Raw genomic sequence first — 16,245 nt, 5'->3', positions numbered from 1 at the left:
ACCCGGGAGGCGGAGGTTGCAGTGAGCCGAGATTGTGCCACTGCACTCCAGCCTGGGAGACAGTGTGAGACTCTGTCTCAAAAAAAAAAGAAAGAAAAAAGAAAGGAAAAGAAAAGAAAAGAAAAAAGAAATTTCCTTGCTCAACATGGAGGATTTCTTTACCCCAGGAGTCTCCTATTTGCGTCTTGGAAAGAAGGCCTTACACACTAAGGCACCTCTGAGACAGCTCAAAGTTGTCTCTCTGCAAATGCCAAGAGCTTGAGAAAATGGGACCAAAGCACTGAAAGAGGCCCTTGCCACATGCATTTTCAAAGGATCCTACTATCATATCGTATAAAAAGGACACATTCAACATGCCCCCAGGCCTATGGCTGAGGTTTTGCTTTAATTTTCCACTTTTGTCTTTTTCATTACCATTCACCTGCTAATGTTTATATTGAAAATGTTTTCTCTAGACTTCTCCACAAAAATACTCACCCATATTTCTCTGCGAGTGCTATGGCTTCCTCCTCTTTCACTACTCTCTGGTCCTCCAGATCACTCTTGTTTCCACACAGCACTATATCTGGGTTTTCACAATATGCATGCATCTGTAGCTGGCCTATTAATATAGGAAAGTTTATTATATACGTAAATAATAATGTAAGTGTATGATCAATGAACAATACATGCAAAAGTGCTTTGAAGACTGTAATGTATATACAGATATTGGGAATTGACATAATGCTTTCAAAGCATCAGTAATCTTATCTGTAACGCTGAATAGTTGGGGCAGAAATATAAAACCATTCTTAAGCACATACCCCAGTTTATTGATAGCAGAGAGTTTATAGAATGTGCTACCTCTCAAGTGTGAGGGCCCACATGTGCACACACACACGCATGCACACACACACATACAAAACACCTTTCTTTTTTACGAAGGCTATTTGAAAAGAAAGTTGGAGGAGTTCCTAGGGTTTACTGCTAATCTTAAAACTGTTTTTATGTGTTTTTTCTCCATAGCAATGACATTTCTAAAAGAATTGTTTTTCTCCAAACTAATCCAAAATGTTTTTCACATTTTTCTATTATCCTAGGGCAGAATCAATTCATTTAAAACAAACAAGATACAGGCTTCAATGAGAAGAAAAGTCCCAGAATAAACAGTAAGTGACTCTGTCACCAGAACCAAGTAGAAGCAGAGGACTATAATTCTTATAGTGGAATAATTCTTATTCCACAGCACTTATTTCACCTGAAAACCTGCAAATAGGCATAATTATAAAAAGCAATTGATTCAAACCAAAGAGCTTCACTAAGCTAAATAGTTTAATCTTTCAAAGTAGGAAAATAACACCACATTTCTTACCCATTACACCCCAGAATAAAATTAAGGCCTAAACGTTCACAGTAAGACATACTTCAAAGTTTATGGCCCAATTTATTTTTTCATCATGGTTAACCAGAAAAGTGTGGACATTTTAGTTCTTCATTATGAAGTCGTGTTCATTATATCTTATCATAAGAAAGTCAAGTAGCCAAGTGTTTACTGAGCATTAGCACAGGCCTGATACTCTGCACGGAATTTCACAACAGTTCTTTGCCCTTATGGGGCAACTGGGGTAATAAGACCTACAGAGGAGAGACTAAACTGTGTGCCATTTCATGAAAAGCCATGCCCTTTCTTTCCTCCAGGTTGTTACACATGCTGTTCCCACATCGTTGAATACTTAACCACAACCTTCCTTCAAGACTTGCTTCATGATTACCTCATTATCTTTCTGGTCTCCAGAGTGGCTCTGTGCTCTGTTAATGCCTTATAAGGTGTTACAGGTCCATGCCCGGTGTCATGCTATGAGCACGGACTCAGGATCCAGTGTACCGAGGGTTGAATCCTGGCTCTGCCATTTACTAGCTGTGTGACCCTGATGAAGTTATTTGACTGCCTCAGTTTCCCCATCTGTAAATGGTGATAATGATACTAATTACTTTATACAGTCAAGGTAAGGATTAAAATGAATTAATCCAGCGATTCTGCAGGTAAGGACTGTGAGCCACCAGCCTTAGCATAACCTAAGAATGTGTCGACATGCAAGTCTCAGGTCCCACCCCAGCTCTACTGAATCAGGAATGCTGGAAATGCGGCTAGAAATCTGTGTTTCAAAAAGTCCTCCAGGTGACTGAGATGCACATTCACATTTGAGAAGTTAATATATTAAAGCATTTAGAAGAGCGTGTAAGTGTCACCAGTAATTACGGTTAACAGTATTTATTTTGGGCAGTCTAGGAAGCGTGATTATTGGTAATTTCTTCTTTTTGTCTCATTTTTCCTAATTTTTCTACTAAGATTGTACTTACCTAAAAAGCAAATTAATCAGTTATTTTAAAAACTTCAGTAAGAAAAAAGTCACCTACATAAACAACTACAATCTGATACTGGATGTGATAAGGACCCTATACACAGTATAAAATGTAACAGGGGTTAAGAGGAGGGAAAACACCTAACACAACTAAGGTCATTACAGAAAATCTTACAGAGGCCATCTTTGCTAGGTTTTAAAGAATAAGCAGAACTCCAGTTGGTTAAAAAATGGGGGCAGGTGTGGAAAGGGTTTTTCAGACAGAGAGAATAACGGGAATAAAAAATAAAGAGGTAAAAATATGTAAAATATATACTGTTGGGTTGTTGCACCACTTATGTGACTCTACAGAAGAAAGTTTAGAAATGTAGGTAACTTTAAAGTTTCCTTAGGAGACACACTAGCATTGGATGAAGAGTGACTCTGGGCATGACTTGCTTATTCCTCTGAACTCCAGGAAGACAGGGCAGTGACTACCACACCACCAAATTCCTTTTAGATTTCAATCCAGGCCCAGAGGACTCAGCCTCTGTTCTGTCTCCTCAACTGAGTGGGGCTTACTTTAGACTTTTATCACCCTTCTCAAGAGGGCATAGAGAGATTGAGTGAGAGGGAAGGGTCTGAAAGGAGCAAAGGGAAAGGGGAGGGTATATAGACCTTCTCTCCTCTCCCAGGCCAATCAGGACCCACGAGTCAGCTACTTCTTTAATGCAACACTGTGTTCTGGCACTCACCACTGATTTTTATATATTTGTGTGTGTGTGTGTGTGTGTGTGTGTAAGAGTGTGTATTTGTGTGTATTAAGCTATTATTTTTATTAAAAGATAAGAAATGGGCCGGGCACCGTGGCTCACACCTATAATCCCAGCACTTTGGGAGGCCAAGGCGGGCAGATCACCTAAGGTCAGGAGTTGGAGACCAGCCTGGCCAACATGGTGAAACCCCATCTCTACAAAAATACAAAAATTAGCTGGGGGTGTTGGTGTGCGCCTGTAATCCCAGCTACTTGGGAGGCTGAGGCAGGAGAATTGCTTGAACCCAGGAGGCGGAGGTTGCAGTGAGCCGAGACTGCACCATTGCACTCTAGCAAGGGCAACAAGAGTAGAAACACCATCTCAAAAAAAAAAAAAAAAAAAAAGATAAGAAATGAATGATCGTTGTAATACTCAAAATGCTTACAGGAAGAAGAAAAAATAAAATTACAGATAATTAACAAATGTTTATTCCTAATTAAGATTTGATATTACCACTTCTGACACTGAACATTATACCTTTTTGTTTAAATGGTAGGGGGTGGAGAATACTTTCTATTAAAGATATAAAATCTTCAATACGTATCAGTGTTCTTTACCTAACTGAGCAATAAGGATTCTTTTACTCTCTAAGGAAAACAAAACAAAATACATACATATGTATACATATTTTCACATAATTTTGTTCTTTATCCAACTAGTTAGCCAGGATAGGCAGTATTTATCTAATGTCTCAGAGTTTTAGTGTCTACCTATGAAAAACAGGTAGGTTATTTTTTGATGCTAAGATTCTGTGAACACTCTCTAGTGATCCTTATAAAATAGTTGATTTTAAAAAGCCCCAGAACTTGTTCTGATGATGCAAAGGAGGGATGATGAACACAGGCTGAGACTAAGGGACCATAAATAGCCACTGTCATTCAGCTACAAGGGAAATAATGAGGTATGCAACTTAGCCAGGCATCTAGCGAAGTGAAGCCCCAGTAAGCATTACTATATTTGGGGAACTCATATTTAAAGTAATTAATAGCTCTTCAACTCTTAGTGGCCAACGGACTTGAGAACGGGCAAAAAAAGGCCATTAAACTGAAAGCCAAAGCTTCATATCCTTGGATAAGTCTACTGCTTTTTAAGGCTCAATGTCCTTCTCCTGAAATAAGGGCACGACACTGACCCGAATCTTTGCCCAGGGTGATTGTGAGGATCAGATACAAAGTATGTGAAAACCACAGTGCACTAAATTATTTTTAAACTCATTTTTAAACTAAGGTTTTCTACTATCAAAACTACAGCCAATTACCCTTTCATAATCCCAAAACAGTAAGTAATGTTTAAGTAGCAGATCTTTTTAAGTCAGTGTTTTAAAGATTTAGATGTTAAGAATTTAATATTACAGCCTTCGCTAATAAATCCTCTAGGGTTACACTAACATGACCAAATAAGGAAAATATACATTTGAAAGCTGTTATGCAGTCAAGTGGCAGAATTCTAAATGGCTATGAACCAATCATTTAGGAAGTTAAAATCTCTCCAAAATGAAGGTTGACATATATTGCACTGGTGACCACTTTTACCAATGCAGTTGTAGAATTTTCCATGGCAGAATCCTCCTGAAAGATGCTCTAACCCTAAAAGCTAGAAGGGGACTCTAGGCACAGAAAAGACATGAAGCCACGGGTATGATCCATTAAGTCTTTAAAAGCTATCTGCATCTATATAATATATATAATATCCATTTAATGCCCAGAGATGATAGAAGAATTGATAGCATACAATAGACAAGCAGATACTTAGAGATTTAACTTCTCTAGGCTTCTACTTCCTCATCTATAAAATGGGAATAAGAGTCTCTTCTCTGGGATAGACTGAAGAGGAGAACACACATAAAGTGCTGCCTTGTACCTGGAGCACAGGAAGTTCTCAACAAATCAAAGTTATCAGTACCAGGGAGAAGCAGAGTATTTCAATTATCTTTGTCCCTAAACTAAAAACCTTGCTCCTTAAAATAGTATTTGCACTAAGATCTCCTCCAAAACAATTTGTCACAGAAGTAGAGCGTTAAGAGGGCATTCTATAAATAAGAGGGGAGTGTGTAGCAGGACACTGGGGAACATTAACACTTACTTATCCAGTTTCTGACATTGAGGAAACTTTGCTCATTTGTCAGATCAAAAAGTAGAAGAAAACCCATAGCATCTCTGAAGAACGCTGTTGTTAAGCTACGAAACCTAGGAACATAAAAGCAGAATGGTCAGTTAAACCATGGCCCCACTCCTGAAATATAAAGCTACAAGCAATGCCTTCAGCCTCTTACAAAAGTTTACCAATAACAAGCTACATGGTGATATTTCAAAAGTGTACAGGATAGTTATTTATCACTTATATCAGTTTAAGTGTTAACAGACCATGTGATTTGAAAACCCAACCTGCTGGAGAGGGATGACAAGAACCAGCTTGTGACGTTAGTCTCAGCCAAGAATTGATTGTACAATTATGAGTTAATTTGGCCAAAAGCAATATAGTGTATGTTTTCCTTTTGTGAAAGCTTGACTTGACATTACAATGTGTTCCATGACCTTTTAACTTCAGAATATGCAGAGATCTCTTATCTCTGATGGCCATTTGTTTGGCTTGAAGGTAAGAATCTCTTGACTCAGACATTCTGTCTTGGTACTCTACCTTCCAAGGCTTTATCCTCCTGTCTTCCCTGTCTTCTCTCTCTCTCTCCCCACCCCCAACCCCACCCTATCATCAGTCACTTTCCTCTCGTCTTTGCCTATAGGTAAAACCTGTAACTGACAGGCAGGCTCCAGGGAAGAAAATATTGGTATGAATTTGTCATCTAATCAGCAATATTAGGTTTTTCTCAAATACTTTTAATCAATGTTTTTACTAAAAAGAGTTCTTGGCCAGGGGCCATGGCTCATGCCTGTAATCCCAGCACTTTGGGAGGCCAAGGCAGGAGGATCACCTGAAGTCAGGAGTTAGAGACCAGCCTGACCAACATGGAGAAACCCCATCTCTACTAAAAATACAAAACTAGCTGGGTGTGGTGGTGCACACCTGTAATCCCAGCTAATCAGGAGGCTGAGGCAGGAGAATCACTTGAACCAGCGAGGTAGAGGTTGCAGTGAGCTGAGATCACGCCAGCCTGGGCAACAAGAATCAAACTCCACCCAAAAACAAAAGAGTTCTTATCTTTTAGAGCTACATACCACAAGTATTAACAATTAAATAATATAATGTCTGGAATTTGCTTCCAAATTATATGGTAAGGGGGTGGGGGTGAGAAGAGGTAAGGGGTATAAATGAAATTCTGTTGGCCACAATTTCATAATTGTTGAAGCTGAGTAATGGGTACATGGGTTTATCATATAATCCTTCCACTTTTGAATATCCTTGAAGTTTTCCGTAATAAAAAGTTAAAAAACAAAATCTTTCAAGGTGGCTGTGAGAGAAAACAGAAGTTTTAGCTAACTGAAAGCAACTTTATATCAAGATTTCATGTGGCTTATTTTGGTCAAGTAACCTCTGGTCATATGAATTAATTCCAACCAGATTTCCCACTAGGTTTCAACAATTGGGTAAGAATAATGCATGTAACTTGGCCGCTTTCTTGTGGTTGAGTAAATAGCAAAAGGAAATGGAGCAAAGTGTCTAAGTCAAAAAATTAAACGAAGGAAAAGAAAAAAGTCCACAAGTAAGAATCCTAACCTCTCCTTTGACCTTGTATGAAATAAGGCCACCATTCTCATCTCAGACTGACAAATTTCCTGCTAATTTGGCAGCATTCTTTATCCAAGTGCAAACCAACAAATTGGCTGGCTTTTTCCTGCTCAGGTCACTGTTGGAAGAACGTACCTATTTTTCCCTTTCCTTTAGTAAGGAGCACATAACTGAAGATCTCATACCTCTCCTGCCCTGCTGTGTCCCATAACTGCAGGTGGATTCTCTGGCCTCTGCCAATGGCTCCATCCGGCCCATTGGCTCTGTACACCTAAAACAGCAAAGTGAAAGAGAAGACAAAGGAGAACTTCTAACACCAGTGAACCCTTCTCACCTTTTTATTCAGTACAAATCCCTAAGGCATCTAAACTTCCAAAGAGAATGCCATCCAGAATACAACCATGTTGGTATTTATGTCAAATAATTATATCCAGGTAATGTAATAAGTTATATTGAAATATATACATATATATTTTATAAATATATTGTGAAATATGAATATAAAATAATGTATAAAATATAATAATTAGTTTACCTTTCCTCAAAGTTCTCTTGGGTCACTAGTTTCAGGAAATATTACATTTCTATGGCTTTTCCCAATCTCATCTTTTTTGTTTGTTTAACCAGGGGGTACATGTGCAGGCTTGTTACGTAGATAGATTGCATAATGCTGGGGTTTGAGCATATATTGAACTCATCACCCAAACAGTGAACATAGTACCCAATAAGTAGTTTTTCAGCCCCTGTCCCGCTCCCTTCCCCCTTTTGGAGTCCCTAGTGTCTACTGTTTCTGTGTTTATATCCACGCATACCCATTGTTTAGTTCCCACTTATAAGTGAGAATGCATGTGGCATTTGATTTTCTGTTTCTGCATTAATTCACTTAGGATAATGGCCCCCAGCTCTATCCATGTTGCTGCAAAAGACATAATTTCATTTTTCATGGCTGCATAGTATTCTATGGTGTATATGTACCATATTTTCTTTGTCTAATCCACCACTGATAAGCACCTAGGTTAGTTCCATGACTTTGCTATTGTGAATAGTGCTACAATAAACGTTTGAGTGCGGGTGTATTTTTGGTAGAACAATTTTCCCTTGTCCCATACCACATTTTAAAAGTGCTCTTAAAATAATTTTATAGACAACACTCCTAGAACAGCAGAGAAAGGACCGTCAAAAATTTCTTCCTCCACAATAGCAACAAAAACACTGGTAAAAATTGTCCAAATCAATTTTTTCAGTACTCTAGAAATTAACAAAGACTTGCAACATTCAAAGGAGCATTTATTCAAGAAAACCAGCTGAATATCAGTAAAAACAGTAGGCTCTGAGGTGTTTTTTACCTTGCCCCATTCCCATCCCCCTCACTCCAGCTCTTAGAAGACTTAAAAGCCATTTGCACAAATGTGGTAGTTGTGAAAACATCAGCCTAGCCACCACTGTGGACAGTGAGGCACAATAGGCTTGGAGCTCCCTAAAAGTCCCATACTGAGGAAAACTGTCAGGAAGCCCCTTGGAAAGCTCCATGCCCCAGCTTTGTCTTTATTTGACCTCACTCAAAGCTTGCTCTTTGAGAACAGCCCTATCCCGAGGGCATTTGTTGAAAACTCTCAGCAGTAATTATCTAACATCACAGTTACCAAAGGTAACAATACCAATTAGGGCTAACAAAAGTCTAACAAACAAACAAAATTAAAGAAAAAAATAGGAAATGAGATTTCTATAATGCTCCCAAATATTCCTTGGAACCTAAAAGGCCATATTCATGGGCAGGGCTCTACGAATGCCCAGGAAAGATCTAAAAAGGTCCTAATCTCTCACTTCTGACTGACTGTGAGGTTCTTCTCAGGCAGAAAATAAAAGCTAAGGCAGAGTTGTAAACTGCCTGCAGTAGTATTAAACACATACCCCAACAAACACACAGAGACTCTCAGAAAAAGCTAAGAGACTTATTGGTTCAAGGAATTTAATAAACTCTGTCTACTCATTAGCTGTCCACTAAGTTGACTGAGCAGAGACTTCAGTAGCTGCAAACAAAGAATACAGATTTAGCAGAATTATCCCAGAAACATTATTAAACAAACAAATAGCAACAACAAAAATAAATTAAATATGCAGTAAAAACAAGAAACCCAGGTAGGGGAAAGAATTTGAGTTTCTAGAATAGACACATTATTTTAAATGTCCAGTTTTCAGCAAAACTTATAAGACACACAAAGAAACAGGAACGTATGGCTCATGCACAAGAAAAAAGCAACTAATAGAAATTATTCCTGAGAAGGCCCAGATGTTAAATGTATTAGACAAAGACTTTACATCAGGAATTATAAATCTATTCAAAGAAGTTAAAAATCAGTAACATAGCTGTCCTCTAAAATTAAAGGATAAATTAAGACAAAACAGAAAAGTCATCTCCAGCAGACCTGCCCTACAAGAAATACTAAAGACAACTCTCAAGACTGAGCTGAAAGGACACTAGACAGTAACTTAAATCCACACAAAGAAATAATGAGCACCAGTAAAAATGTAACTGTACAGTAAATATAAAAAACAGTAAAAATGTGTTTTTCTTTGTAGCCCTTTTCCTCCACCAGATTAAAATTTAACGGCAGGCTGGGAGTGGTGGCTCACGCCTGTAATCCCCCAGCACTTTGGGAGGCTAAGATGGGTGGATCACTTGAGGCCAGGAGTTTGAGACCAGCCGGGCCAACATGGCAAAACCCCATTACTACTAAAAATATAAACAATTAGCCGGGTGTGGTGGTGGGTGCCTGTAATCCTAGCTACTTGGGAGACTAAGGCAGGAGAATCGCTTAAACCTGGGAGACACAGGTTGCAGTGAGCCGAGATGTCACCACTGCACTCCAGCCTGAGCGACAGAGAGGGACTCTGTCTCAAAAAAAAAAAGAAAAAAAGAAAAGAAAAAGAAAAAAAATTAACTGCATACAGCAATAATTGTAAAGCTGTGTTGATGATGGGCACACAATGTAGAAATATGTCATTAGTACAGCAATAACAGCACAAAAAGAGGGGAGAAAACAGAGCCATATAAGAGCAAAGTTTTACACACTATTAAAATTAAGCTGCTATTAATCAAAATTAGATTGTGATTGTAATCCCCAAGGGAACTATTAAAAAAGAACTCAAAAATATATAATAAAAAAGGGAATTAAAATGATACACTAGAAAATAGAAAAACAATAATATCTATCAACAGACAAATGGATAAACAAAACGGTGTAACAATACAATAGAAAATTATGTAGCCACAATAAGTAACGGAGTCCTGATACACGCTACAACATGGAAGATCCTTGAAAACATCAGGCTGAGTGTAAGAAGCCAGACACAAAAAGACATGTATTATTCCATTTATATGATGTGTGCAGAAGCCATTGATAGAAAATTCATGGTGGCTAAGGGGAGGTAGAAAGAGGAATGCCTGCTAATAGGTATGAGGTTTCTTTTTAAAGTGGTGAAACTCTTCTAAAATTAAATGGCTGTGATGGCCACACAACTCCAGATATACTAAAAACCACTGAATTTTATACTTTAGATGGATGAATTTCCTTTTTTTGTGAATTATATCTCAACAAATTTATTTTTTAAGTTATAAAATAAGTAACCAACAAAAATAATCACATACATACATATAGATTCTATCAAATATACATTAATACTAAATATTTCATTAAGGCCCTATTGCTATTCAGTGGGTCTTAATCTCTATAAGACTCTCTGGTTGTAGAATAAAATACTAGAATGGGCAAAAGGGAATATTCTTCTGTCGTAAAAGCCAGGGACCTTTCCCCCTGACAGAATATGATCCATTAAAGGACCTTTGTCATTAATTTCCTGACCACTTGTTTACCTGCTTCATGCTAACAATGGATTTTTCAGCAAGAAATGTAGTCTAAGGAGAAGGCCATCTTTCCTTATCTGCAACTGTGACACCATGACCTTCTGCCTTCGCCTCCAACACTAGAATAACTTTCAGTCTCAAAGTCCTTAAAAAATAAATAAATAAAAGTTTCTCCCTTCAACATTCTGCAGAACATCACATTCACTACTGGCATTCCCCACTCCTACTCCAACCTCACCCTCCTGGCAGCAGTGATGAGTTCTTCCAGTTAGTGTTCCATGTGGAACTGCTGAGACTTTATTAGGAGAAATGCCATTAAAAATAATAAGATACCAAAGGTGGAAGACACAGCCCATAATACAAGAGTATGAGGGGCCAGGTGGTTGGCAGGCTTCAAGACAAAGGTAGACAAATAATTTCTGGAGTTCAGAGGGAAGATACAAGCCAAAAGAGTACCAAGGTGACATTTTAAAGTACTGTCCACTTCCACTTTGTCTGCCTGGTTTTATATGAAGTGTTGTCAGCACAGCCTTTTCAATCATGTTGCCTGGATTGAACATAACTCACTTTCATATGTACCCTTTAATTTCAGATCCCAACCTTTGTCCTCCTAATTCCTACAAAGTAAACTAAACAGACCAGCAAATGTTGACTCAAAGATTACATTTTTACATAGAAGGATATAGAACTTACCACTCTCTTTTCCCGGAAATCAATGCCCACTGTTGTGATAAATTTGGAGTTAAATTTACCATCTGTATATTGGTAAAGTACACTGGTCTTCCCTACGCCAGAGTCTCCCAAAGCTAAAAACTTGATGAGGTAATCATAATCTCCATCAGACATAATGAAGAACTCAGTGGTTCACCTGTAAAATGCACACAAATTTTTTTAATTAAAATCCATTAGAAAACATTAATTATCCATTTAAAAAGTGACAACAATATTCAGTTTAACACCTAATGTTAACCTGTATGTCTACAGGTTGTATGAAAAGAGAGTTACATACATATTGTTCACCATCCTTGAAGACCTAATAACTAGCTAGATGAGAAGCTATTGAAATAGTAATTAACAGTGTAGTTTTAATTTAACATGCAGGTAATCCCAGCACTTTGGGAGGCCAAGGCAGGCGGATCACCTAAGGTCGGGAGTTCGAGACCAGCCTGACCAACATGGAGAAACCCCATCTCTACCGAAAATACAAAAATTAGCCAGGCATGGTGGTGCATTCCTATAATCCCAGCTACTTGGGAGGCTGAGGTAGGAGAATCACTTGAACCCGGGAGGTGGAGGTTGCAGTGAGCCAAGATCGTGCCATTGCACTCCAGCCTGGGCAACAAGAGCAAAACTCCATCTCAAAATAAAAAAACAAATAAAAATAAAAATAAAAACATACATATTATAGTACCATTAGGACAAAAATTCCAAGTGGGAATGATAATCAACAAGAAGGTAATAGTCACTAAGTCTTATCTGCAGACCATATAGAACAAAAACTAATACAAGAAAAACAGAGGAAGAAGAATGTTATAAGGAATAACAGTAATCATTAGAGTGCAAGTGGTTCCAATTTCCCCACCTTTTTCAAAGTCTCCTAGTGCTAAAATTTGCAATTGCAAAAATAAGGAACCAGTCCAAATGCTCACCAATCAATGAGTAAAGAAATTGTGATATATATATATATACATATATGTGTGTGTATATATATATACGTATATATGTATATACGTATATATATGTGTATATATATGTATATATGTATATATACACACACACACACACACACACACACACACACACACACCATGGAATACTACTCAGCCACAAAAAGGAACGAAATAATGGCATTCACAGCAATCTGGATGGAATTGAAGACCATTATTCTAAGTGAAGTAACTCAGGAATGGAAAACCAAACATCACATGTTCTCACTCATAAGTGGGAGCTAATCTATGAGGATGCAAAGGCATAAGAATGATACAATGGACTTTGGGGACTCGGGGGGGAAAGGGTGGGAGGGGGGTGAGGGATAAAAGGCTACAGATTGAATACAGTGTACACTGCTTGGGTGATGGGTGCACCAAAATCTCAGAAATCACCACTAAAGAACTTATTCATGTAACAAAACACCACCTGTTCTCCCAAAAACCTATGGAAATTTAAAAAAAAAGAAAGAACGTCTCCTAGTGCTAGAACCTTGCCTTTTCTCTCTTTTTACATGGACATCCAGGCAATTTCATTTATTCTATTCATTTTCACTTGTTATTACAGCTCCTTCAAAGACACTGTTATTTCACAAGTAAATTGAGTCCCTGCTTCCTTACGTATTACTATTAATACGTACTACACATTAAGTCAGACTTCTCTGGAGTATCACTGCTCACTTGGGAACTGAGTTCCAGATTTGAACAGTCACTGCTGAGAGACCATAGTGCCACAACCAAGGGCTCGCCTACCTATATTTACCTGGGTATGCTATCAAGAATTGCTAAAAATTCAGCACTTCAATACTGACTAAAACAAAAGTCCACCTTAAAGAAGAAAAATTCATTTATGTCAGCAATGCCTAACCATGGCCATTTTTGGTTCTTTGCAATCAGCACTTTTCATGATTTGTTTTTACGTTCTAAATAGATTCAAACCCAAAATACCAGTCCAACTAGAAATGGGATCTCTCTCCAGGGGAGGTTTACTTTTTTATTACAATGCTATTGATACATAATATTTGTACATTTTTATGGGGTACATGTAATATTTTGTTACATGCATAGAATGTAATGATCATATCCAGGTGTTTAGGGTATTTATTACCTTGAATATTTATCATTTCTATGCATTGGGAACATTTCAAGTCCTCTCTTCTAGCTATTTTGAAATACACAATACATTTTTGTTAACTATAGTCATCCTAGTCTACTGTTGAACATTAGAACTTATTCTTTCCATCTAACCGTATACTTGTACACATTAACCGACCTCTCTCCATTCCCCCCCGCCAATGCCAAATAAACTGTCCTGAAAATCATAAAAATAACTAGTTATCTCATTAACACTGACAACTCTACATGACTATTCAAGCATACATATTTATCCATCTATACACATGCCAGATGTCCTACATTAGATGCTACTGACTCCCGGCATTATCCCCTTTTTACCCAGTCCTATATCCAGAAACTTGGCTACCATACTCAGTGCTTCCTATAGGACTATTTCTATATATCCATAAAATTAATAAAAACTCAGACAAGAATATTTACTGGTTTTCAGTGTTGCCTTCCTCACCCCATCGTCAACTTGGGGACTCACCTTATGCTGAAAACTCCTGAATGCTAAGCCCCAAGAGTCACTGCAGTGTGTTTCCTCAGAGTGCTTCAGTGTAGATCTGCAACCTCACGTTTCAGGTATGGCTAGCCCGTGGATAAGGGCAGAGCCTCTACAAACATTCAAAATTCTATTTGCACACTATAAAGAGTGACACCTCACAGATGATGCCTTACCTATCTTTATAGCTTGGATATTTGCAAGTGTAGGTCACCAGTATTAATGACATAAAACAGAATTCCTCTCCAAAAAACGACAACTTGGACATCAACATTATAGCATGTCACATCACAGCATCACACCTGGCTCTAACTTATTGGAAATAAGAGCTAAGAATTGAAAAGCAAGTCCAGATAATGTTGACTCATTTGAGGGCTTCCCCTCAAACTGAATGGAGCAGCAGAAAACAATACCAATCCTGCAGTGAGAATGATGCAAGAAGACACTGTGGCTACCTTATTTCCTATTTATTTTTAATTTGAAAAAAAAAAGTTGGTATAACTATGTTTTTTACATCACTTAAGGTACAGGAAAAAACGCTGTCACCAAGGCATCATATTCTAGAATTCTCTAAACCCACTTAAGTGGAATTCAAAGACTTAAATGAAACTATCTCTAAGGTGTTTCATTTCCATGGGTAATCACACATGTAAGTCTACAAATGATCTTCATGAGTTTTGTTTTCTATTCACAATGGCAATACTGACCAAGTAATCATAAAGGGACTGTTAACAAACCACATACCGCAAACTGAAGGTATAGACACCACCATCAATATTAGTCATAGTTCGCAATTTTCAGATTGTATCTTTAAGACAATTATCTACTTTCTTGATCTGAAAATAAATGTTCAGACCTTCCACTCTCTGGGTTCAGTTTTCCAAAGGATAAAACAGAACCCAGAGAGGTAGACTGATTTGCACGATCTAGAATCTAGATCTCCTGGCTCCAAGTCCAATGTCTATTCTACCCCAAGCTTCATATCCATTACACATTTTTGTTACAAATGCACAATGGGCTTTCAAGTGACCAGTAGTACGGTATCTCACAAGAAAACCTAATAGGAAACTCACCAAGTCAAGCAGAGCTGGGTTTGAATGCCAGATCTCCCAGACACCAATTACTTGGATGTCTTTGAGCCTTAGATTTCCAGGTTTCTGTTCTATCAAAAAGAATATACACTACCTCACACCATTGTTCTGAGGATTCAATGAAATACTGTTTATGGAGTGCCCAGCACAATGGTTGGCATATACTGGGTACTTAACTGTTAGCTCACTTTGTTCTCTCCATTGTGGGAGTTCAGACTGGGTCTGAAGATCTAGAACAAATTTCAGACTGACTCTGGCCAGCTTAAAACATGTCTTTCTAGCACAAACGATTGCTAACTGGCTCAAAGTGGTCAGCTGAGTCAACAAAGATCACTTTCAAATAATTCTGATCTTTTTTTGGCTGGTTCTAACCATTTGCAATTCATTTAATACAGATATGTTTACTTCAAAAGAGTTCTGATCAACTTAAAAACAGACTCAAATCCATATAAAATACACCCATCCATTTTAGCAAGTTCATAGTTGTTCAAAAGAATCTGGTTCATATTATGTTAAGGTGAGTTAAAAGAGGTTCTCCTACAAAACTACTTTCTGACTTTGGCTAAAACCTGATGTATCGAACCAAAATTATTGGAGTCTCACTGTAATTAGCTTTAATTGCTTCAGACTGGTTTTAGCTAGCTCAGATAGGCTCTGACTTGGACATGCAGGTTCTGACAGGCTTCTATAAGTTGTAGTTGGTTCTGAGTATATTTTACTGAATCAAACTGTGCTGACAAATTAAATCTACCTTCAATTGAGTCACACTTGTTCTAACTCTATTAAACTGCTGGAAACTAGTTTGATAACTATAGTTATCTATAAAATTGTTTTTACTGGTTTAGACTGATATAGATTGGTTCAAAACAGTCTGAAATGTTTCAAATTAATTTCAGATGTTCAAACAGTTCAAAACTAGAAATGTAAAATGACAATCGGAAGCACCAAAAACAACAGTTTGGTGTTTAAAACTTGTGCCAAACCAACGAACTTAAAATTTGATTTTTAAATTACCTCATTTGTAGATATTCTGTATCCAAAAATTTATCTCCACAATTATATATTGTATCATCTCACTCGAACAGCATATATGTGTCGAGCACAGTAAGGGACTGGGAGGAAGGAGCACTGGCATAGGAGAA

The 16,245-nt window shown here is 37.8% G+C and overlaps 1 protein-coding gene across 4 annotated transcripts in view; it reads right to left on the bottom strand.

Annotated features, from left to right (window-relative positions):
• The window catches only part of RAB27A (RAB27A, member RAS oncogene family), an 84,349-nt gene that overhangs the window by 15,988 nt on the left and 52,116 nt on the right, over positions 1–16,245 (bottom strand). For all 4 annotated transcript variants that reach the window (XM_055279227.2, XM_055279226.2, XM_063639433.1 and 1 more), the window contains 4 exons: positions 11,379–11,553; positions 7,006–7,091; positions 5,219–5,322; positions 478–601 (listed from right to left, as the gene is read on the bottom strand). In XM_055279227.2, coding sequence (XP_055135202.1) covers positions 478–601; positions 5,219–5,322; positions 7,006–7,091; positions 11,379–11,531 — 467 coding nt within the window. In that variant the 5' untranslated portion in view covers positions 11,532–11,553. The remainder of the gene's footprint in view (positions 1–477; positions 602–5,218; positions 5,323–7,005; positions 7,092–11,378; positions 11,554–16,245) is intronic.

The sequence above is a fragment of the Symphalangus syndactylus genome, chromosome 5 (genome assembly GCF_028878055.3).
Source record: "Symphalangus syndactylus isolate Jambi chromosome 5, NHGRI_mSymSyn1-v2.1_pri, whole genome shotgun sequence".
Taxonomy (NCBI): domain Eukaryota; kingdom Metazoa; phylum Chordata; class Mammalia; order Primates; family Hylobatidae; genus Symphalangus; species Symphalangus syndactylus.
This window is presented reverse-complemented; position numbering and strand designations above follow the sequence as displayed.